This window comes from Chrysemys picta, chromosome 1 (assembly GCF_011386835.1).
Source record: "Chrysemys picta bellii isolate R12L10 chromosome 1, ASM1138683v2, whole genome shotgun sequence".
NCBI lineage: Eukaryota > Metazoa > Chordata > Testudines > Emydidae > Chrysemys > Chrysemys picta.
The window spans coordinates 105,625,406-105,647,917 of record NC_088791.1 but is presented as its reverse complement, the minus strand read 5'-3'; the positions used below and the strand labels follow the sequence as shown (position 1 = coordinate 105,647,917).

Genomic DNA, 22,512 nt, shown 5'->3' with positions numbered 1-22,512 from the left:
CTTGAGGGGTCATGACCCCCAGTTTGAGAAACCCTACTCTAGGAGAATTAGGGCAATTAGGAGATGAGGGGAGAGAACGAAGTTTGTTTTGGAGTTTGGGAGGAGGAGCGTGGTGCTCATTGGGGTTGGGAATCCTTTTTTAGAAGTCTGCCATTTTCACACATTTTTATTTTAACTTTTGTACCGCACCAAGAGATTTCCAATGAGTACAAATGGAAGGAAAGTGAAACAAATCAATCATTGAAGGAAGTGGGTGTCAAGTGGGTTGCACTTACGTTTCACTGTCTGTCATATCCAGTAACTCCGATGGACCTGTGAAAGAAAGTCCCGTATGTCATATGCAGTGTTGTTGTAGCCATGTGGGTCCCAGGATATTAGAGAAACAAGGTGGGTGAGGTAATATCTTTCATTGGAGCAACTTCTGTTGGTGAGAGAGACAGGCTTTCAAGCTTACACTGACCTGTGAGGATAAGCTCGAAAGCTTGTCTCTTTCACATATGTCACATGGTATGCTTTATGTTCTATGATTGGCTGATTATTGTTTTAACCAGTAAAACTGTGCCTAATATTGTGGGTTTGGTTAGAGGTGGATATGGTGAACCTTTCTTTGAAGTTTCACTGCCTGTGGGTTCATATCCCCCAAATTCAACTTTGGACTTTCAGGTTGAATGATCCTGCAAAGTTTACATCAAATCTCATCTGAAACCACCAAATTTTACACTATTTGTTACAAAAGCACAAAATAGAACCCCTCTTTTCCTCTTTTGCTGTTTTCCTGTGGGTGTGTTGGGAGGGAGGAGAACAGGACCCAATGACCTGTACCCCCTCCCCAAAACCAAACATTTTCATTACCACTCAGGAAAGCCAACTGGCTGTCTCCTGGAATTGTAGGTGGCCCACTACCTTCCTCCTCCATCTTCACACTGTGGGAGGTTGGAAAAAGCAATCCCATTCCCCATACCCTTACACTGTAGAAATCTTTAAGGAACCCTGCAGCCTCACTGTTTGCCCCAAGTTACCAGCAATGTGCTCAAATGGCTCCACTGGCTGCTGCAATGGCCTCGAACTTCATAAGGGGACTTATGGCAACTGAGATTTCACCAGCTACTAGGGAACGTGCTCCCATAATTAGCTGCTTTGTGCTTTGGGGGCCCACTCCCCACACAGCAGGGACTGTGGGTGCTATAGACATAGCACATTCAGTTTCTGCTTGGAAAGGCTGCACCGTAGTCCACCAATACACAACACTTTACATTTTCAACGTGCTACACAGCATTAATCTTAATAAGGAGCAACAATGATGGATTCCACATGGATTCAACCCTCCTTGACTAGAAAGGTAGTCAGATATAATGAAGGGCCTAGGAGCACAGAGGAAGGAGGAAAATAGGCAACTCCTTGAGGGTCTGAAGCCCCTGCATGCCAATAAGCGGGAACATGAAATTTGAATGTTCTCATGCCATTAGAATCAGACAACTAAGAAAAAAAAATCTAGGGTCTGTCAAAAGATTATTCTTTTCAGGCAATGCTGCTCTTCCAGCTTACCAACGTTGCCATTTGCCAGCCATTGGGCTTAGACAATACACTGTAGCCCGCTGGGAAACACAACTGGAGCTTTGCCCCTCCCAGATACAGACACACTTCTTTTGGGCATGGAGATTACTTTGAGTGATGACTGCTTTGGGGAGAGGGAAAGACAGTTTGACTGAGGTGCAAAGTGCCTTGGTAGATAGAGTAAGGGTAAAAAGGGAAATGGGCATCAGGGGAGAAAGGGAAGGGGCATGAGGTAATTGGTCTGGGATGGCAAAGGAGCTGGGTTAAAATGATGGGGAATTAGGCCTGCTAAGCAGGGAGACCAAGGAGGAGGGAAAATTGGACTGGGATGGAAAGGGGATGAAATTAGGGCGAAGGGGGATGGGGCTGATGGCAAGGGGCTCAAAAAGCATTCTAAAAATATAAAAATAAGAAAACCAGCACATTTTCTGCCACCTTAGGGAAGGGGGTTTATATGATATTACACTGAACTAAGCTATTTATCAGCATCCCAACTATCACAGCCAGCTTGAGGGTCAGAGACTGGTAGTATATAATTCACATAACAATATGGTACCCAGATTATTGTTTTGTTCTCTTATGTTTACAGCTCAAACTGGAGGCACTGAGTCATGCATAATATTAAGCTGGGCCCTTATTTATGTTCAGCAGTGCTTCTCTTAAACCATCTCATGCCCTCCTTCTAATTCCCCAACCCCTCTTTTTGGACCTTGTTTTTACATCAGTCTCCCTGGCGCTGCCAACCGACCATTCCAAAACCCCTCTGGTGCAGGACAAAAGCTGCACAGATGTGGGAAAGGCTGGCACTGGGAAAGCTAACAGCACTGTCATCCTGGCCCAGTAGGGAGCCGCCTGTTTTACTGGGGACAAGAGGCAAAGAAAGAAAAGGGGACTGAGACACAGAGAGGGAGAGGACAAAATAACCCAATAGAAGTCCGGAAGGGAAATGCATGAGTGAGAGTTCTATCAAGGAAAACAGCAGGGGGGGAATAAAAACAAAAGATAAAAATGTGTTGGGAGGTGGAGGAATAAAAAAGGCCCAGGAAAATAAAATAGGGGATGGGGGGTGGGGGGAGAAGAGTTCGCTTGAAAGGAGCTGAAAAGCAAGAACCATTGGGGAGAAGACCAGCTGGGATCACTCTCTGTCCTTAATGTCTGATAGTAATTTCACACAGAAAGACTAATTTTCCCCCCCCTCCCTCTTCCCCCCTCCCTGCCCCGTTTGCTCCACCAAACCCGCTCTCTGATTTCTCAGGAGGCATAGCAGTCTGGGTTTTGGGGAGGGACAAGGAGTGAGATGTTCAAAAGCAAAACAGCTGCCCTTTAGCTGAGCTCACTACAACATAAAAGAAACTAAATGATCACATTTCCAAGGCTATTTCCAAAATCTATGGCACCATGCAAGCTAAAAGTCCTCAATACGTGCAGCAAACCCTACCCCTTCAAACTGAGGCTGCTAAAGCTACTCTTTCCCTCTTCAAATTCAATCAGAGGGAGAGGTTAACAGTAACTGTCTTTTACAGCTGATGTCTTTTTAACTCGACTCAGGGTCTCCCCCATGACTTAAGGGTGGGGCTCTACTTTGAAAAAGTGACATTGTGGGTTTCCATATTTATTGTCTCAATAATTTCCATATAAAATGGGCTTACAAGTAAAAAGATGGATTTTCTGTCATCCTCAAACTGGGATAGCAAAGCCACATAGTGGTCTAGCTGGCTTAGGTACCTGATTTTAAAACAAAGATTTTGCAAGTCAAATGCTGTACTCGGTTATACCACTGCAACCTCACTTTCTTCCAATTATGTGCTTAGCACAGTTATGCAATCCCTGTGCCTTCAACAGGATTACATACATGTCATTTAGAGGAGAATTTGGCCCTATATTTGGAATTTACCTAATAATTCTATTCATGATGTGAGCCAAAATAGAATCCAGCTCACACTCCCAGAATTGTGTTGGCTCTTCAGTGCTAAAACTGTATCCTTCTCACCAAAGTAAACTGATACGACTCGGAAAAAGGACTCAAAATGGCACTTTCCTTCTCAATAGATCTGCTCCCTCTGTGTATTCAGAGTACAAGTCCACTGGAGGGTAGCAAGGCTGTTGAAGTTTGAGGAATGTTCAGGACTGGGGCCTACTGCTGAGCGTACTGACTCACATTCCACTAGCTCTGCCTCATCTCAACAAAAAGTTAGCGCAATACCTATCAGTGTCATCTCACTATTCTACCAAAAGACACTGCATGAGTGGCTAGACCTGCTCCCTCCTCCTGAACACATAGGGGAGAAGAGAAAAAATATCCTACTCCACTCCATGGAAAGGGGGACGAGAATCACCAGCACATATTCTCCTCTCATTAGTTAAGGCTAAATATTTCAGAAGTGCCACATAAAGAATCAAGGTCAGGTTTGAGTCCAAATATAGATGAAGATTTAGGAGGTTATTTTTCCCCACCAGAACTGGTTAAGCCTTTCCCAGTTAAATTCAACTAGATTATTTAAGAGATTAGCTCTTCTAACAGATTTATTTCTGTAGTGTAACAGAGCAACTGTGATGATTGGGCATTACTTGGCACACTCACAGTTTCTAAAGGGTGTGTCTCCACCCATATGGGAAGGATCCCTGACTCTGGGAATTCTGGGAGGAAGTTGAGGGTTTTGTATCTGTTTTTCCTGCCTCTGGGAAAGAAGAAAACTTCTTTGTTACAGCCATGCCAGGAGCCAGCAAAGTGTTGCTTCTGTACTCTTGTAGAAGAGTCTATTCACTGCAGGTGCATCCTCTCCTGGCTAGGCAGGGTGTAGCAGCTCTCCTCCTCCTTTGGTGCCCCCCACTGACAGTGACCTGGTCCTGTGGTGGTCGTCTTCTTCCTGTGAGTTGGCCATCCAGCCAGGTCACTTTTAGTCTTGGGCCTTCTGGGGAAACATGAGTCCAACAGCCCAATGGCCTGGCAGAATCACACCAGAGGTTCTACCCAACTTCAGGCTTTTGGGGCTTGTCAGCCATAGGCTCTGGGGTGTTCATGCCCCTGTCCTAGGTAGGCTGATAGAGGAACCCAGGCCTACCCTCTACTCTGGGTTCCAGGCCAGGGACCCTGTATGAAGCAGATGAGGTCTGTTTGTTGAGATCCACTGCTGTCTCTCTGGATTGCTTCCTACCATGGCCTGTACCTAGGCCTTCCTCACAGTCTCTTACCCTGCTGACTCTTCTGCTGGTCCCAAAACAAATGAGAGCCAAACCACTTATGAGAAACAAAAGAAACAGACGTCCTGCACCACGCGTACCTTTCCCCAGGGGGCTATGACCCATAGGAGTCTCTGGTTAGGCTCTAGCTCCAGTTGGCTCTTCCTTCCAGGCAGCTTCAAGGCAGTCTCTGGCCCCAGCTAGGGCTTTCTTCACAGGGTTAGTTCAAGATATCTACTCCCTCTCTCAGCCAGCCACCAATGAACTGGGCTTTTCCTCTTTTATCTCCTTCCTCCAGGCTTGACACCTTGCATAGGTGTAACAGGATGGGGCTGATTGGGCCCACAGGCTCTCATTAATCCCCTCTTGCTCAGTATGGGGTCTGCATACCCCATCACACTTGTCTTCCAGCAATAAACAGATGTGATTCTGATGCCTACTGAGTTTGTACCTGTATTGTCATTCCAGGGACTATGCCGGGTTGTTCTAGCGCACTAATAAGTACACTGCAGCATTGCATAACAGTATCTTTATATGACTAGCCTATGATTTTTCTAATTTGAGACTTTTTCTCTTAACATCTGAAGTGTTTCAGATCCAGAACATGGAACAGCTTCTCCTCATGACGACACTGGTGTGTTTGAAGATGGCATATGCCCATCATCACAAAGGGCCTCCTCACATTAATGTTTCCTTATTCTTCCTTCCCTACCTCTGAGAACATGGGATTGGATTTGCCTTTTCTTTATCATATTATATTCACCTCCCTAGTTCAATGTGAGGAATCTAAAAGTTCTGCCAAATCCTTTTTAGCATTCAGAACATTTTCCCTATATGATTTAGTGCTGGATTTTCAGCAGCATACCCTGGAAGGTATTTTGCAGTGTGACTCCCATTAACATTAGCCATATCCAAGAGTGCATAGGCAGCAGACATACTATAGAGGCACATGACTGGGCAGGGATTGAGGCAGTAGCAGGGATAAAAACCATTCCTGTATCTTCTCACATTAGAAAGGATGGACATTAGCTAAAATGATTTAGCATAAGATATTAGGAAGTGTCAGAAAACATCTGAATCATGGATTAATACACTTCATGCTCTGAATACTGATAAGGTGCTAGGGGGCACAATCTACATTTTAAAGTACCATAGAGAAGCAAAAACATTACACTGATGAACCTTCAGCAAGTTGGCTCAGAGAGATTATCAAAGAATGAGAAGTGTCCTGTGTAGAAATGACTTTTATTAATTTCTTGGATGCAGGTGGAGAGAACAAGTGGACCTCCATTAGTGCATTGCCAATTCCCAGTCAGATTCCCCAGAGACTTACACAAACAAGGCAGCTGAGACACCCAGAGGAAGAAGATCTAGAAAGGTTTCAGAGGGTTCCTGCCACACTGGTGAAAACAGGGCTGGTGTTTGCTCAATGCTATGGTTTGTCTTAATTTATTCTTGTCATAGCCTCCTCACACTTTCTCTGTTAGCTGAGGCAACTCCTTCTCATGAGTTTCCTGTTCTAGCTTCAACTACTACTTCAACTTGAGTCTTCACATAAGTCTAACTGTGCTGGAATTCAATTGGGATGCACACATGCAAGATGTGCCTGAGGGAAATATTGGGGAGGGATGGGGGATAAGTACACAGGCCAGGTGTGTTCTGAGAGGCAGTCTGGAGAGAGGGATCAATGAAGGAAACTACAGAATTCAGGGAAGTCCTATGGCCTGTGTTATGCAGGAGAGCAAACTAGATGATCACAACAGTCCCTTCTGGTTTTATAATCTAGGAAAATGTTGCATCTCCTACAAAGTTGTCCTGTTATACTCTTCACTTGCTCCCCCTTATCTAGGGCCAGCTTCAACACTTCTTCCAAATCCATAGCAACATGCTGCAGGAGGATAGATTGGTAAGGGGTTTTGAGTAAACTTTTATTCTACCACAATGACACTTCATGGAATGTGATTCTGTGTGGGTTTGCACACAATTACTCACCATGTTCTAAGATGTATTTCACAATTTCAAGGTGCCCAGTCTTGGCAGCATGGTGAAGCAAGGAACAGTGGTCAGGTCCCTGGATTAACAGATTAGCTCCTCTCTTACAGCATTCTATGAACTGGAATGTAAATGCACAGGAAGAGGACAAGAAAACTGTAGGACAAGGTGCACAGGTAAATAAACATGCAGGTAAATTAACTGTCAGATTTGCTAGCAGGTGGCTAAAAAGGAGAGGTGGTAACCACTAGCCAAACTTTTAGGCCCTTACAATGCACAGCAAAGGCTTTTGACCTAAAACTAGCAAGGCTTAAAACACAGTGAGTTAACAATGTCAAATCACATTTCCTGACCACTGGATCATTGGTGATATACTATAGATGAATTATTGCTTGCAAGTAGGGCTGGTAAAAAAAAAATCATTGAAATTATTTGAGATTTTTGTTTGTTTGTACATTTTAATGAAAAATTGGGTTTTCAACTAAACATTTCACCAAAAAGTGTTTGATTTCTGTGGAACATTTCAACTTTCTGATAAAAAAACAAACACACATAAACCAACAAAACTGAGCCAAACCCCCAAAAATTTATTTGGAAATACACAGTGCCTTATGGGAGTTGTAGTTTGGGTGCCTTATGCCCCAAGTCCATCTGCAGAGATTCAGATACAGAGTTTATGTGCATGTGGGTGTCTTGGTTATGCCCTGTTCAGATGTGTGGTGGGGTGGATCACTGTGTGTTTGTATGAATACATGTTAGTACAGTGGTGGTGCTACAGTCTGTAAATGAATTTGTGAATGGCCCATGTGTTCAGGATTGGGTACACACTGTATATTGCTTGGAAATAGTAAATTGCTCTTTATATTTTCATGTATATTCCCATGTATATTTTTAGCCAGTAGGGGCCCTAAGCACCAAAGGATCATTCCTAAATACACTTGTATGTATTTGCAACTGATATCATGGGAAGAAGCTTTTAAGAATTAGGTTTTGGGTCTTTTCCCAAAATCTTCCTGCCTTGCCTTTCCTACTGCTGCCCTGAGAAGATCTGAACCTCTGTAAGGAAACCAACATGCCAGAGATCAGGTGCTGTACCTCCTACTTCCTTATCCATATATTACACACACACACACTTTTCTACTTGGATCTCATTGTAGGGGAAGATTCGCATTGGGAAGGCAGGAAAGAGCAGGTGATTGCTTCTTAAAGTTGCTGCACGCTTTGGGAATTTGTAAAACACACTACAGAAAACAGTGTTGAGATTGCATTATGACAACGGGATATTATTATGTCATGACACAAAGTCATGATGCACCTGGAGAAGATTCAAGGGAGCGTTGCATCTTATAAATTACAGTAGCCTTAAGGGATGGGGAAACTGTGCTGTGAAATTCAGAACAGAATGTGATATGAGGGAAAGAGCAATATTGTACGAATAAATGGTGGTTACAGTGAATCATTGCTACTGCTGTTGCCAGAGGGATAGTGGGGGCAGAGGTGTGTTTCAATAGGCAAAGATCAGGAGTAACAGAATTGCCACTTTTTCAGATAGCTTCAAGGCTTTTTTTCCAGTTAACGTTGCAATTGTTAGTCACAATACTCACCCAAATTCAGGGGCATGTTTGCAAATCCCAACCACTTAGGGTACATCTACACAGCAAAACAAAACAAGCAAAACAAAAACAAAAACCAAACAAACAAAAACAGTGGTAGCGAGTTTCAGAGCTTTGGTCAACTGACTCGGGCTTGTACTACAGGGCTAAAAATAGAACCTAGGCTGTGAGACCTACCCCCAGGAAAATCTACAATGCTATTTTTAGCCCCAAAAGCCTGAGTGAGTTGATTCGGGCTTTGAGACTCATTACCATGGGGTTTTTATTCACTGCGTAAATGCACCCTTAGCTGCTGAAAAATAGGAATTGCAATTGTCAGAAGTGAGCTTCACACTTATAGGAATTAAACACTTTCCCTCTGCCCCCTTTCCTCCTTCCTGAGAGAGTTCCCAATAGCTGACACTTAGGGCTGGGCCAAGATTTCTTGGGTTTCAAGCCCTTCTGAATATCAGAAGAACTCGGTTCATAGTTAATACTGACATTACAGTGCAGTGCAAAGGGAGCAGAGACTGATGAACTATCAGAAGTGTCATCTATCAGGTCATGAAATGCTAAAGCAAAGTCCCTTCTTCCTACCTTTGTAGTTGTCTAGGTGGAAGTTACAAATATCCTTACACTCTTTGAAGAGAATTGGGGACAACGCCGGTGTTCTGACCAAGATTCCCCTTTCAGTAAAACAGGCTTTATTGTGAAAGGCTGGGTTGGTGATACCGTATTGCTCAGCACTGCATTTGCCTACATAATCATTTCACTGTGTAATCAACCCATTGCTCTGTGAAGTACTTTGGGATTCCTGGAATATGAAAGGTGCAGTATAACACCAGATTCTATCCACTTGAATTTCAATCATATCTCACTTGGCTATTGTTCCTCTAATATTCAGTGTACCCTGCAAGTGGCATTTGGCTATCAATCTTTACAGCAGCATGTTTATGTTTTGAGAGAGGAGTAGACTATAACTCATAGTCCCTCACAGCTTCAAATAGCTGAGAAGAGGGAGAAACTCAGCTTGCTGTACTTACCTTTAGAAGATCACCGTCTATTACTGCTTGTAAAAGTGCTGCAAAAGACAAAAGACAAGACTAACATCAGGGATAAGGACACCAGTATAATTATTATTTACATAGTTCCACAGATGAGCACAGTGCTTGACAGTATTAAAAATACATAGGAGGCAAGGTCCCCAGGCCCCAACAAGCTTGCATTCTAGTGCCACAACCTTAAATCATCAGAACCATGCTCTGGGTATGACTACACTGGAGCTGAAAGTGCAAGTTCCAGCTCAAGCAGATGTACCTGTGCTAGCTCTGATCAAGCTAGTGTGCTAAAAATAGAAATGTAGCTGCAGCAGCATGAGCAGTGGGATGGGCTAGCCACCCCAAGGACAATCCTGTCCAAGACCCTAAGTGCATATTCAGGGAAGCTAGTCCCTCCTGCAATTCATGCCACACAGTGGCTACACTTCTGTTTTTACCACATGAGCTTTATCAGAGCTAGTATAGGGGTCTCCTTGAGCTGAGATCACCCCTTCCAGTTCCAGTGTACTCATACCCTCTGGCAAACATTACAGAATCGGAGAGGGAATATAAACAATATTGTGTCAAACACTACCAAAAGTTTAGGCCAATGTTTTCAAAAGTGGCCATTCCATTTGTGCACCTCAATTTTTGAATGCCCAACTTACGACATGTTAGGTCATTTGCAATGTGCTTGCAGCATTGGTTTAACTCTGTTCCAACTGAGGTCAACAGTGAAACTCCCATTCACTTAAATGGGAGCACAGATAGGCCAACACTGAATGCAAAGAAAGTCCTTCCTGGGATCCTCTCAAGATTTATACTTATGAACAATCAGTCCCAGTAGTGGATAGCAGAAGACTCAGAAATAAACAAAGGGGAAAGCAGAGCATTATTAATTATTTAGAAGTCCCTAGACACCCCAACTGAGATTCAGGCTTCCATTCTAGTAGGCATAGCACAAACGCATCATAAGAGACAGCCCCTGCAGCACTTGCAATAAACAGACAGTGGATGGGAGGGAAAATGGAGGTACAGAGAGGTAAGATACTCAGGGTCATGCAGCACGTCAGTGGAAGCACTGAGACTAGAACCCAGATCTCCCAGTCCAGTGCCCTACCCTACCCAGTAGGCCACATTGATTTATAGGTCAGGAGAGGCATGCGGGGAGTCAGACTAGATGATCACAGTGAAACTAGCAACAGAGAGTCCTGTGGCACCTTTAAGACTAACAGACGTATTGGAGCATAAGCTTTTGTGGGTGAATACCCACTTCATCAGACGCATGTAATGGAAATTTCCAGAGGCAGGTATAAATATGCAGGCAAGAATCAGACTGGATATAACGAGGTTAGTTCAGTCAGGGAGGGTGAGGTCCTCTGCTAGCAGTTGAGGTGTGAACACCAAGGGAGGAGAAACTGCTTTTGTAGTTGGTTAACCATTCACAGTCTTTGTTTAATCCTGATCTGATGGTGTCAAATTTGCAAATGAATTGAAGCTCAGCAGTTTCTCTTTGGAGTCTGGTCCTGAAGTTTTTTGCTGCAGGATGGCTACCTTTAGATCTGCTATTGTGTGGCCAGGGAGGTGAAACTAGTGTCTCATTTGGGGTGTCTAGGCACTTCTGTAATACAGACAATTAGTTGGGAGCCAGTGGCTAGGATGCTAGACTGGGGATCAGGGTTCCATTCCTGGTTCTGCTCCTGATGGGCTGTGTAACTTTGGGCAAGTCACTTTCTCTTCCCACTGTTTTTAACCAGTGGAACAATTTACCAAGGGCTGTGGTGGATTTTCCACCACTGGCAATTTTTAAATCAAGAGTGGATATTTTTTAAAGACATGCTCTGGTTCAAAAGGAATTATTTGGGGGAAGTTCTATGGCCTCTGTTATACAGGAGATCAGACTCTATAATCACAATGGTCCCTTTTGGGCTTGGAATCTATGAATCCTCATACTGCCTCCCCCTATTCCTAATCAGATTACAAGAAAAGAGGGTGGCAAGAGACCAGAGTTCCAGGTATTTTGGTCATAGCTGAACTATAGAACTCACAGGAGAGTTTCTACACTCTCTGGGCAGTAAGTAACCACAAATGAGGGTGATACAAGTTTCCTACCACGGAGCTATTTTCTCCTTCCTTTCCCTCCTCTTAGCATTACATATACAGCAAAAATCAATAGTGAACTAATCTTTCTGGAAAAAATGTTATTAAGGCCCGTGAGACAGAAAAGCATGTAAGTGCCTAAGCCCATCTTTGTTTAGAACAGCACTTAAGTATGTGCTTAACTTTAGGCAGAAGTGTAAAGTTAAGGATATGCTTAAGTGCTGTCTGGATAAGGATGCTTTCCTGAATCAGGGCCTAAAGGAAGAATAAGAAAAACAATACCATAGTATTTTATCTGGCAAACACAGCACTGGAACCTCCATGGTGACTATTCCACAAGGAGCTCATTACAACTCCAGGAATAACATCACAAATGAGTTAAACACTGCAGGGGAGACAGGGGAGAAACCAACAAATGTTTCTTTCTTTTAAAGCACACGAAAGCACATTTTTGTGCAGGAGATTTGGGGACCTTTTCTCACTTCATCCCCTGGCTGTGTAGCAGTGGGGAAAAGCAAAACTTCACCCAGCAGAGTTCTGAATTTGGAAAGCAGTGCTACAATCACAGTTCATATTTATCCTGCAGCACTTAAGGCAGTTTCTGAGTGAGCACTAGTTAACAAACTAGGTATCGTAAATCACCTGGCAGCAGCACAAAGTTCTTAAGTAAAGAAGGAGACACAAAGCAAAGGATAAGAGCCAGAGTTGGGAAAATACAATTTTGTGCCCCAGACTCGGTTTTCACATACACTGGTTTAAATCCAGTGTTTCTTCTCTGTCTTCAATGGATTTATACCAGTGCAACACAGCAGAATTTGGCCCTTTGTGTTTATTTGTTGCTGCTCCCAGCCCACCATAAGCCTTAGAAACCGCCTATGGGAGGGCTGAATATCTAAATGACAATATGTGTCCTTCACGAACCATATTCCTTCTTGAAGAGAGGGGATTATTGATGCCAAAGAAGAAGAGCGTGTCTCTTATGGACAGTCCTCGATGGGGATCTGTCCTTGTGCCAAGAGAGCATCCATTGCTCTCATGGAAAGCCTTGGAGGAAAAGTCTTTAGACTTAGAGACCAAGAGCTCTTCTTTGAAGCACATGCTCGAGGGGTGGGAGAGTACTGCTCGTTTGGTGAGGACAATGTAAAGAGGGGTCTCCCTAGCCTGGATTGGAGAGTGGCTTCTCCATTAAGTGTTTTCTAAGGCAAAGCTCACTGGCTTCATGAGTTCTTGGTGGAAATGAGCGACAAATGATAGACTTTGCCTAAATGTTTCTCACCGACACAGTAGAGGCCGCATTGGTATTCATTGCTGATGGAGAAGGATCTAGGGCAGGAATGCAGTTTTTGAAGCCCAGGACTCTGGGCATAGTCCCCGACTGCGGGAAGGGAATCCTAAGTCCAGGGAAACAAACTACATTAACTTTACTAAAAATTAACTGTACTAGGCTAAAAGAATAACTATTTATAATCTTATTTACAGGATTTTCTGAAAGGCTGAAGCAGGAGGACACTGGATTCCAATGCAGGACCATCTTACTGCCTCATGGCCTGAGTGGGTATTGACCTGCACTGCCTCTTATTCCCTTACTTGGAAGCATAAGAAGATCTACTGTACTGCACATCTGCAAGCCAATGGACATTGCTTGTTAAAATCTCTGGACTCGGGCACTGGAGTGCACGCATTCCCACGTGTGGAATACACATATGGCCCAGCAATCGAAGAATGACTGGTGATACCATTTCCAAGCTGTCTTACACTTCCCATTATTTCAACATGTGCTGCCTTAAAGTTCCTTTCCAAAAGCAAGATATATTTTATCCCATTCGAACCAAGATGACTACCTATGGCTACAACTCTGAAAAGATAAGGGGTAGAGTAAGGTGTAAATCAAAGTTTCCTAGAAGTCGCACAAACCCATCTCCCAGCAAATCTCAATAACTAGAGATTGGCTAGTGGCTCCTCCTTTATTGTGTTGTGATTTGACTATTGAATGTGGACTGCTATCAGTCACAAAGAATAATTTATATGATCTTTTTCTCTCTTTTTTAGACCCTGATCCAGCAAAACACTTAGACAGGGGGTTAACTTGATGCATGACTAGCCCCATGGAAGTCAATGGGAAGACTTGCATAGTTCAAGGTAAGCACTTGCTTAAGTGCTTTGCTAGAATAAAATCTTTCTGCATAGATAATAAAATACACACATACATACCAAAAAACAAAACTGCTGCTATAGTGAATGGATTGAATTATAAGAATTCAGTGCTGTGACACAGAATGCCACGAAGTTTAGAATACTGGAACAGGTAGAGGTAGTTGCCTTTTTGGGGCAGGGCCCATACATGTCTGTACAAAGCTTAGCACAATGAGGTCCCAGACCCAACTGGATCTTCTGTGTGCTAGGATATTGATGATGATGATGATGACAACGACGACACCACAATAATAAATTCACCCACTTTTAAAATAGGTGGTCAAAGCAAGCAAACATATGGTATTGGTGATAGCGAAAAAAGGGCAAAAATCAAATGAAAAAGCTATTAACAAGCAATGACAAAAAGTAAAAAACAAATGTGAGAACGATTTTATTTGTTCTGAGCAAAGTATGTTTGTCACTGGTGTAGTACAAAACATGAATTATGCAATTGTTTTATCATACCAAAAAATACCTTCAGGTCTTAAAGAGTCTAAAATAATTACTTGATCTAATAAACATTTAAATCAAGTAATTATTTTCTTGATCCTTCCCAAGCTGGCTATTTGCAATGAGTAACAGAAATGTTTTATTACTTATTTTTTGGGGGTGGAGAGTAAGTGAATTTACTGCAAATGAAAGCTACCAGATAGACAGAACTGGAGACTGAAGTCCTTTATCCACATAATTGGCAAGCACACAGTCTGCAGTAGTGCTAGATTCCTTAGACTGCCTTCTCAATAGGTCTCAACTCTCTTGATTGGGCACCAAGGATAGTTCATATTCCATACCTCTTCAAACCTTTGACCTCTTTGCAGAGACTGCCAATGGTGCTGTGTTTAGACAGGGCCACCCATGTACTATAAAATGGATAGCCAACAATTCATTTAATATACCTTGGTTGTCGTATGGTAATAACTTTTGGTCACTGAGTTAGGCAAAACCAATGCCCTAGAGACTTTGGCAGCATCTCTTTAATTCATTAAATAAATAAAAAATACCAGCAGTATAAATAAAGAAGTCTACAAATTGTCAGTTGATAATGCAGTAAGAATAGAAAATCAACCAACTCAAAGTACTTTACAGTTCTAAGGTCAGACCCTGCCAATGTGCACATGAGTAACTTTACTCACATGAACAGTCTGACTTCAATGGGACTGCGTGTACAAGTAAAGTTACTACTCATGGCATAAGTGTTTTCCAGCTCTGGACCGGAAAGGCACCTCTCTCCATTGGACCCCCCCCCCCACCACCACCACCCAAACTAATATGCACTGGGTGCCATTCAAAATTTGTATCATTTTGAAAGCTTCTACCATTCCTAGTGGAATTCCTCATTATAGAACTAGGAAATATCCCTGGAAAGGTTTCAAACCAATGAAAATTTCAAAGTGTACCCATTCTATAAATGGATCATTTTATCCCTGGTTGAAATGCAACCACTTCTGGGACAAAATAGCATTATACAGCAGCAAAGGAAGACTACCATGTCTAACTACAGGGGCAGTGTAGGCAAAATTTAATTACTTAAACTTTGGCTAGAAAATCAAGGTAGATAAAATCTGTAACTATTTTGAGAAGTGAAATGAAATATTTAATGACACATGATCCGGACCTTGTTTCATCCTCTGAGATGAAAGACTGTACTCCAGCAGCACAGTGCCTTCTAATACCATGCTGGTGTTCAACACTTACTCACCAGCCCCATTTCCTGCAGGACATACTTCAGGCACTCCTTGAAAGTTTCACCATGAAATACTGACTTGCCCCAACCTTGCAAGGTATGACAGGACTGCAGAAGGTGATACAGTTCAGGTTCTTGGCAGTTATTAAATTTAACTTTGATCATTAACTGCCAGAAAATTCCCAACCTAGAACTCATGACTGCTGTTGTAGCCTGCGTGAAATTCATAAACTTAAAAATTGAATGCAATTACTGTTTTATATGTTCAAAAGTTAAAAGCTGAACTGAATAGTGTCAGAAATGTGGTGTTTTCTTTTTACCTGGCTGGACTTTACCTACCAGTTAAGGACCTGTATGATACTAAATAATAATATGCAAAATTGAGACTGAAGACTTTTCTTGAGCTTTATAGCAATCAATTTATAGCAGTTCTCTTTCTGTCAGAAAGAGAAATTTTCAAGTGTGTGAGAGATCTACTTAGGTTGTAATTTATAAATATATCATTTTTCTCTGTAAACACAGCCACTTAATTGTAGCAGCTTTGTTCATTCAGTGGTTGTAGGGATTCAGATACGATGAAAGCTGAATATGAAATAGTGAAATTACATAATATTATTCAATAATATGTAGAATTGACTATTATATTGGGTTATGTGTTACAAACCAAATTACCAAGAACTTTCTCTCTCTCCAATATTTTAATTTATTTTAGAAATTTTTATAAAAAAAAAGTACAAAAAAACCCTGCCAATAAATAAAACAGATAATGAAGGTACATATGTACATTACATATGAAATGTACATTTCAAATTGTAACAACTTTAAAAGCAACTGTTTTTATTCTTTGGCATAATTACTTGGATAATTAAGGAAATCATATATTACAATGCAGAGAACACCAGAAAGGTAAGACAGCTGATTTTTTTCAGAATTCTGAAACTGTAAATCGGAGTGTTTAGTTAAAGCCACAGCAAGTGGCTCACCTCTAGGAGACTCATTCCGAATTCACTAAGATTTCAAATCAGAAAGACACTGGTCTACAAGCATACTATCAGAGACCCTGGAGGGTTTTCAATGGAAATCGATCAGAAGAAGCTTTTTGCAAAGAGAGCTGCTTCCTGGTCACAAGAGCACAGCCAGATTTTGGTGCACGCTGGCTGGGTATCCCTGTACATGCAGCCCTAAGGAGGGCAAGGTTGGGGAGCAGAAAGTGGACTGGGGACTAAGCAGCTGCCCTGTAGGGATGAGGACTGGCAGAGCTCCTGGCTCAGCACAGCCAGGGGAAGGGAGGGATGACCCCCAACAGCCTGGCCGCCCCAAAACTCAGTAGTGAGTGGGAGTCAGCCCCAAAACTTCTCCACAGATTTCCAGGGACCCCTGGGAGGCTGGAGCTGTGGCTGGGGGGAGCTGCAGCTGGGGGCCGAGGGAAGCTGGCACTCCCTCCCCACCCACCCAGTTTGGAGACCACTGCTCTATTGGGACAGCCATTAACTATGGTTTGTAACCTGTCCTTTAAATCAGCTTCTGTACCCAATGACTGGAAGATAGCTACTGTAATGCCAATATTTAAAAAGGGCTCTAGAGGTGATCCCGGCAATTACAGACCAGTAAGTCTAACGTCAGTACTGGGCAAATTAGTTGAAACAATAGTAAAGAATAAAATTGTCAGACACATAGAAGAACATAAATTGTTGGGCAAAAGTCAACATGGTTTCTGTAAAGGGAAAGCGTGTCTTACTAATCTATTAAAGTTCTTTGAAGGGGTCAACAAACATGTGGACAAGGGGGATCCAGTGGACATAGTGTACTTAGATTTCCAGAAAGCCTTTGACAAGGTCCATCACCAAAGGCTCTTACGTAAATTAAGCTGTCATGGGATAAAAGGGAAGGTCCTTTCATGGATTGAGAACTGGTTAAAAGACAGGGAACAAAGGGTAGGAATAAATGGTAAATTCTCAGAATGGAGAGGGGTAACTAGTGGTGTTCCCCAAGGGTCAGTCCTAGGACCAATCCTATTCAACTTATTCATAAATGATCTGGAGAAAGCGGTAAAAAGTGAGGTGACAAAGTTTGCAGATGATACTAAACTGCTCAAGATAGTTAAGACCAAAGCAGACTGTGAAGAACTTCAAAAAGATCTCACAAAACTAAGTGATTGGCAACAAAATGGCAAATGAAATTTAATGTGGATAAATGTAAAGTAATGCACATTGGAAAAAAGAACCCCAACTATACATACAATATGATGGGGGCTAATTTAGCTACAATGAATCAGGAAAAAGATCTTGGAGTCATCGTGGATAGTTCTCTGAAGATGTCCACGCAGTGTGCAGTGGTGGTCAAAAAAAGCAAACAGGATGTTAGGAATCATTAAAAAGGGGATAGAGAATAAGACAGAGTATCTTATTGCCCTTATATAAATCTATGGTATGCCCACATCTTGAATACTGCGTACAGATGTGGTCTCATGTCAAAAAAGATATCCTGGCATTAGAAAAGGTTCAGAGAAGGGCAACTAAAATGATTAGGGGTTTGAAATGGGTCCCATATGTGGGGAGATTAAAGAGGCTAGGACTTTTCAGCTTGGAAAAGAGGAGACTAAGGGGAGATATGATAGAGGTATATAAAATCATGAGTGATGTGGAGAAAGTAAATAAGGAAAAGTTATTTACTTGTTCCCATAATACAAGAACTAGAGGCCACCAAATGAAATTAATGGGCAGCAGGTTTAAAACAAATAAAAGGAAGTTCTTCTTCACACAGCGCACAGTCAACTTGTGGAACTCCTTGCCTGAGGAGGTTGTGAAGGCTAGGACTATAACAGCGTTTAAAAGAGAACTGGATAAATTCATGGTGGTTAAGTCCATTAATGGCTATTAGCCAGGATGGGTAAGGAATGGTGTCCCTAGCCTCTGTCTGTCAGAGGATGGAGATGGATGGCAGGAGAGAGATCACTTGATCATTGCCTGTTAGGTTCACTCCCTCTGGGGCACCTGGCATTGGCCACTGTCAGTAGACAGGATACTGGGCTAGATGGACCTTTGGTCTGACCCAGTACGGCCGTTCTTATGTTCTTAAAGGAGCTAATTTTGCAGTTTATGTACTCATGTGCTCCTTATGAGCACCCGAGTCCCATCAATAGTACTGTCACAGTTAAGAAATAGGGTGGGCAGTAGAGTTTTCCCACAGTGCAGCATATTCATAGGGCTAAAGTGTTAACATGGGGAGGAGCACTAAGCATTCTGGGATAGGGTTACTTTGGCTCAGGTCTGTGTACTGCACTGTGGATGCTAGAGCCCTAAGTTGAAGCATGGGTCAGAAAATCCTTAACCTAGGTGTAACAGGGTGAGCACCCACCCCTCATGAGCATCCTCCTTCTCTGGCTGATATGCCTGCAATCACAGTGCTTTTCAGCAGGATAGCCGCCACCTCTCACCAGCGGCACTGCTTTGGTTGGTTGGATGTGAGCCTGTTTTTCTTTTTCAATTCTTACTATGGGGTGGCACCTGCCTCTCACGAGCACACACACACACACACACACACACTCGCGAACGATGGTTCTCTCAGCAGGTGTTCAGCGACTCAGCCCTCTGGCTGAGCAGCACACACTGTCCCTCCTTCCAGGGTATACACTCTAGTTATTTTCCTGGCAATAGTATGGGGCCATAGCAGTAAGGCTTCTTCCCAGAGGCACTGCCTTCTTCAACAACCCAACTGGGGCCATCTCAGTACCCTTGGCTGGAGTCCTTTCCACAGCCTTCCCTGGGCTCAGTCTGCAACCAGACCAGGAGGGCCCATCTTGGTACCCTCATCTGATTTGGCCAGGTTCTGTGCTCAGTCCCCCAGGCTCAGCCTGCCCACACTGACCTTCTCATGGCCCTGCTGCTCTTTCCACCAGCCAGGCACCTGGTCTTCAGCAGCCTTTCCTGGACTCGGTTCTGTCTGGTGAGCACTCGGTGGTCCCACTGTTCCTCTAACCAGCCCTACACCCAGTCCTCCCTCATCAAGCTCCCCACAAAAACTGAAAGCTCTGCTCTGCTGCTTGCCTTTTATCTGGCCCTTCTGGCCCCTTATTGGTCACTCCAGCAGCCCCTCTTATTGGCTGCTCCTCTGCAGCCACTCTAGACTGCCTGGAGGACTTCTTGCTGCTCTATTCTGGGGCAAAATGACTCAGGGACACAAGGCCTCCAGCAAGGGGCCTCTGGACATAGTCCACCCTGCCGCACTAGGGTTGAAATGCAATTTAGACACTCAAGCCCAGGGTTCCCTGACATGGCCAGCTGACTCAAGTCCCACTAATCCTAGGCTTACATAGCTGGTTAGACATTCCCTGAGAGGCAGAAAGCCAACAGAAGGTAAAAGAAGCAATGGTGAGAGTGGCCCTGAGAGGAAGCCAAGGGACAGAGATTCTACTGGACACAGTACTTGTTAGAAACACAGACTTGGATTTCTGAGCAAGGAAACTGCTTTCTGTTTGGTTCTATAGTGTTCAGTGTACATTCTTTGTAAATAAACAGGACTGAACAAAAAATACCTAACTTATATAATCAATTTCACCTGCTAACAGAAACAACCCAGCAAAGCCCCAAATATTGGCTAACTCCTCAGACCAAAAAGGGGTAAGAATACCAAAGACATGCAACAACAGCCAGCTAGGGAATTGCTTCTTGTGGGTTGTTGCTATAATGGTGCATAGCATTTGCCGAGTGAAGGACACACTAATTTGCTCCTCTCAGCACTCTCAGGGCTAAATTTTCCTTTATAATTGTTCAAACAAAAAACATCCATGCACAAAGCAACCATTTTTATATGTAAATCCTGTAAAATAGCATGCCTGACTAACCCATTTGTACATGCAAATGAGTACATATGAACATTCTACTTCTGCAGTTTGTCAGTCCTGTGACTAAGTCCTATTTTAATAAGATCTGCAACTTGGATTGCACACAATGGTATAAATTTCTCATCAATGTTTGTGGCTGCCTCTTAGCTAAGAAACCATCATCTTCATAAGCAATTTAAAGGCCAGGGCTAACACAGGCTTCAGTGCACCTGCCAACTAATTTGGGAATAATACAAGACTTTTAATATGTAAAAAGCATCGATTGCTCAATGTAGTTATAAATACGTATCAAATCTTTTTCCTTTTAACATTTTAGATTCAAACAAGAGACTGTATCAAGCCCTTTGCTTAGAATAGGGAGGTAATAAAAACAACCACTATCCTGCCACACGCATTTGCTGTACAACTGAAGGGCCAGATTCTCAATTATACCAAGGCCCCTTTTCACCTCTCTGGCAGTATAAAAGGGTCTTAAAATGGTTATGAATTATATTTACACCCATTTACACTGCTCTAGCAGTGTAAATGAGAATCTGTCCTGGAACGCTCCTGTAGAGCACAGCTGGTGTTGAGATCAGAGTGTAGGGATGGCTGAGGAATGGAAGTACTTGACTGGCTGATGGTGAGGCGATGCTTTCCCTTCTTGCATGGGGCAATTCCAAACAGCTTTGCAAAGGAAGGGATGACCATGAAGGAGAAGGACCTTCTGTGTAAATGGTCCAAGAAACAAAGAACAGTTGGGGAGTTGTGTGCGCTGTGTGAAGAAGAACAGTACCATCTGGCTGGCATCTTCACTGTATCCTAGAAAGCTATTTGTTTTTTAAACCAAGACAGGAACAATTAATGTTACTTTCAGGAGTGATGAAATGGAGGAAAATGTTGCTGACCAAGCCAGAATGCAGACCAGGAGGATTTTAGCTGGCTAAATCTAGGCACTTTATCAGAATGGCATTACTTTGGCAAGGGGAGAACTTTAAGCAGAATAATTAAACAATGTCATTTTTTATTAAAAAAAAAAAAGACAGAAAGCAAAGAAAGTTAAGGGCCAGACCATTCCCCCCCTTACTCACATCAGTGGGCAATTGCTCACACAAGCAGTCCTACTGAAGTTAGAGGCCTCTCTTCTCTCTTTTCCCCAGAGGCCTTTGCAACCCGACCTCTGGCCCTGCTGTGCATTGGTTCTGCCTGTCAATACTCAGTGAGTAACTGTTCATCAGTAGAGAATATGACCCTAAACAATTTGCAAACCAGTTCAAGCATTTAATTTTTTGCAGGCCTGTTGATTTTTTTTTTTTTTTTTAACATTGGCCCTGTGATCGGATCCTAAGCAGAGGCACTTCTCACTGTCAGAAAGAGCGACAAAAAAAAAATCCATGTGTTAAGGACTTTCCATCACTGAGTTCTGCTTAAATCTGGATATTCTCTCACTCTGACAATGTGTGCCTTGGTCATATACTTGCTTCTGGGATGAAGAAATAAGCCATATTTGGGAAATTACCTCAATTTTTCTCTTTTACTCGTCACTCTGAGGCCTAATACTAACCAGGCCTGACCTGCCTTCTCAGAAAGGCTACCCATGTCTCCCTCTTGGCCCTCCATCCTTCTGTATGAATCTATATAGGATTCTATTATGAGAAGCACCTTGGAAATACTTAAGAAAGATCAATACTACTCGTGAGCCAGCTGCAAGGGGCCCCGACAGAGCGATGTGAGGCCCTTCCTCCTGCTACAGGTACAATCCCAGCCTCTGTGGAGCTGGAGAATTAAGGAATAAGCTCAACTTCTGAACTCTGATTCCCCAAGCAACAGACGATTGGGGCTGGCCAGGGACACACTTTCAGAACAATATATATGAGCGCTTTCTTCCCTAAGTGGTTAATTAATCAAAATAAATACCTGCAGTCAGGAGCCTCCCCTGCCGTGCTCTCTTTGATTTGTTCAGAGAAAGCATTCCAAGACATCTTAATTTGTTGCTATGTGAATGGCTGCGACTTCACCCTGAAGTCTACAGCCTCTCAGTAGGAGCTGTGTGAAACCATTGATCACTCTTTTGAGAATATTTGGCATTCAAAGCACAGCTTTTCCTCTCTCTTCCCTCCCTGCCCCCAGCCCAGTTTTACCAGCACTAAGAGGTTTGGGATTTTATTTTATTTCTTTACACAACTCTCTGCTCAATGTGACCAGGAGAGTTAAAAGTGGAGCAGAATTCCTGAAGCGAACATCCCTTTGCACACTAACACCAAACTTGGGGTGCCCAATGAGTGAAGCTCAGGCTTGGATGGGCCCACAGGGATACGAGGATATCAGGAACAGTGACAGGCTTCTAACAACTTTCTT

The 22,512-nt window shown here is 43.0% G+C and overlaps 1 protein-coding gene and 1 long non-coding RNA gene across 6 annotated transcripts in view; one reads left to right on the top strand and one right to left on the bottom strand.

Moving 5' to 3' along the window:
• Positions 1–13,061, top strand: part of LOC135975342 (uncharacterized) — a 54,948-nt gene extending 41,887 nt beyond the window's left edge. Inside the window, exons 2-3 of the long non-coding RNA XR_010592274.1 lie at positions 6,837–6,902; positions 12,935–13,061. This is a non-coding gene — a long non-coding RNA (uncharacterized LOC135975342). The remainder of the gene's footprint in view (positions 1–6,836; positions 6,903–12,934) is intronic.
• The window catches only part of DGKI (diacylglycerol kinase iota), a 287,790-nt gene that overhangs the window by 4,212 nt on the left and 261,066 nt on the right, over positions 1–22,512 (bottom strand). For 4 of the 5 annotated variants that reach the window (XR_010592257.1, XM_008171112.4, XM_042851905.2 and 1 more), the window contains 3 exons: positions 9,362–9,399; positions 6,727–6,847; positions 276–312 (listed from right to left, as the gene is read on the bottom strand). Coding sequence is in view for 4 of the 5 variants with exons in the window: in XM_008171112.4 (XP_008169334.2) it covers positions 276–312; positions 6,727–6,847; positions 9,362–9,399 (196 nt within the window). In the remaining variant the exon portion in view is untranslated. The remainder of the gene's footprint in view (positions 1–275; positions 313–6,726; positions 6,848–9,361; positions 9,400–22,512) is intronic. The other variant, XM_065565893.1, reaches the window with a different exon arrangement.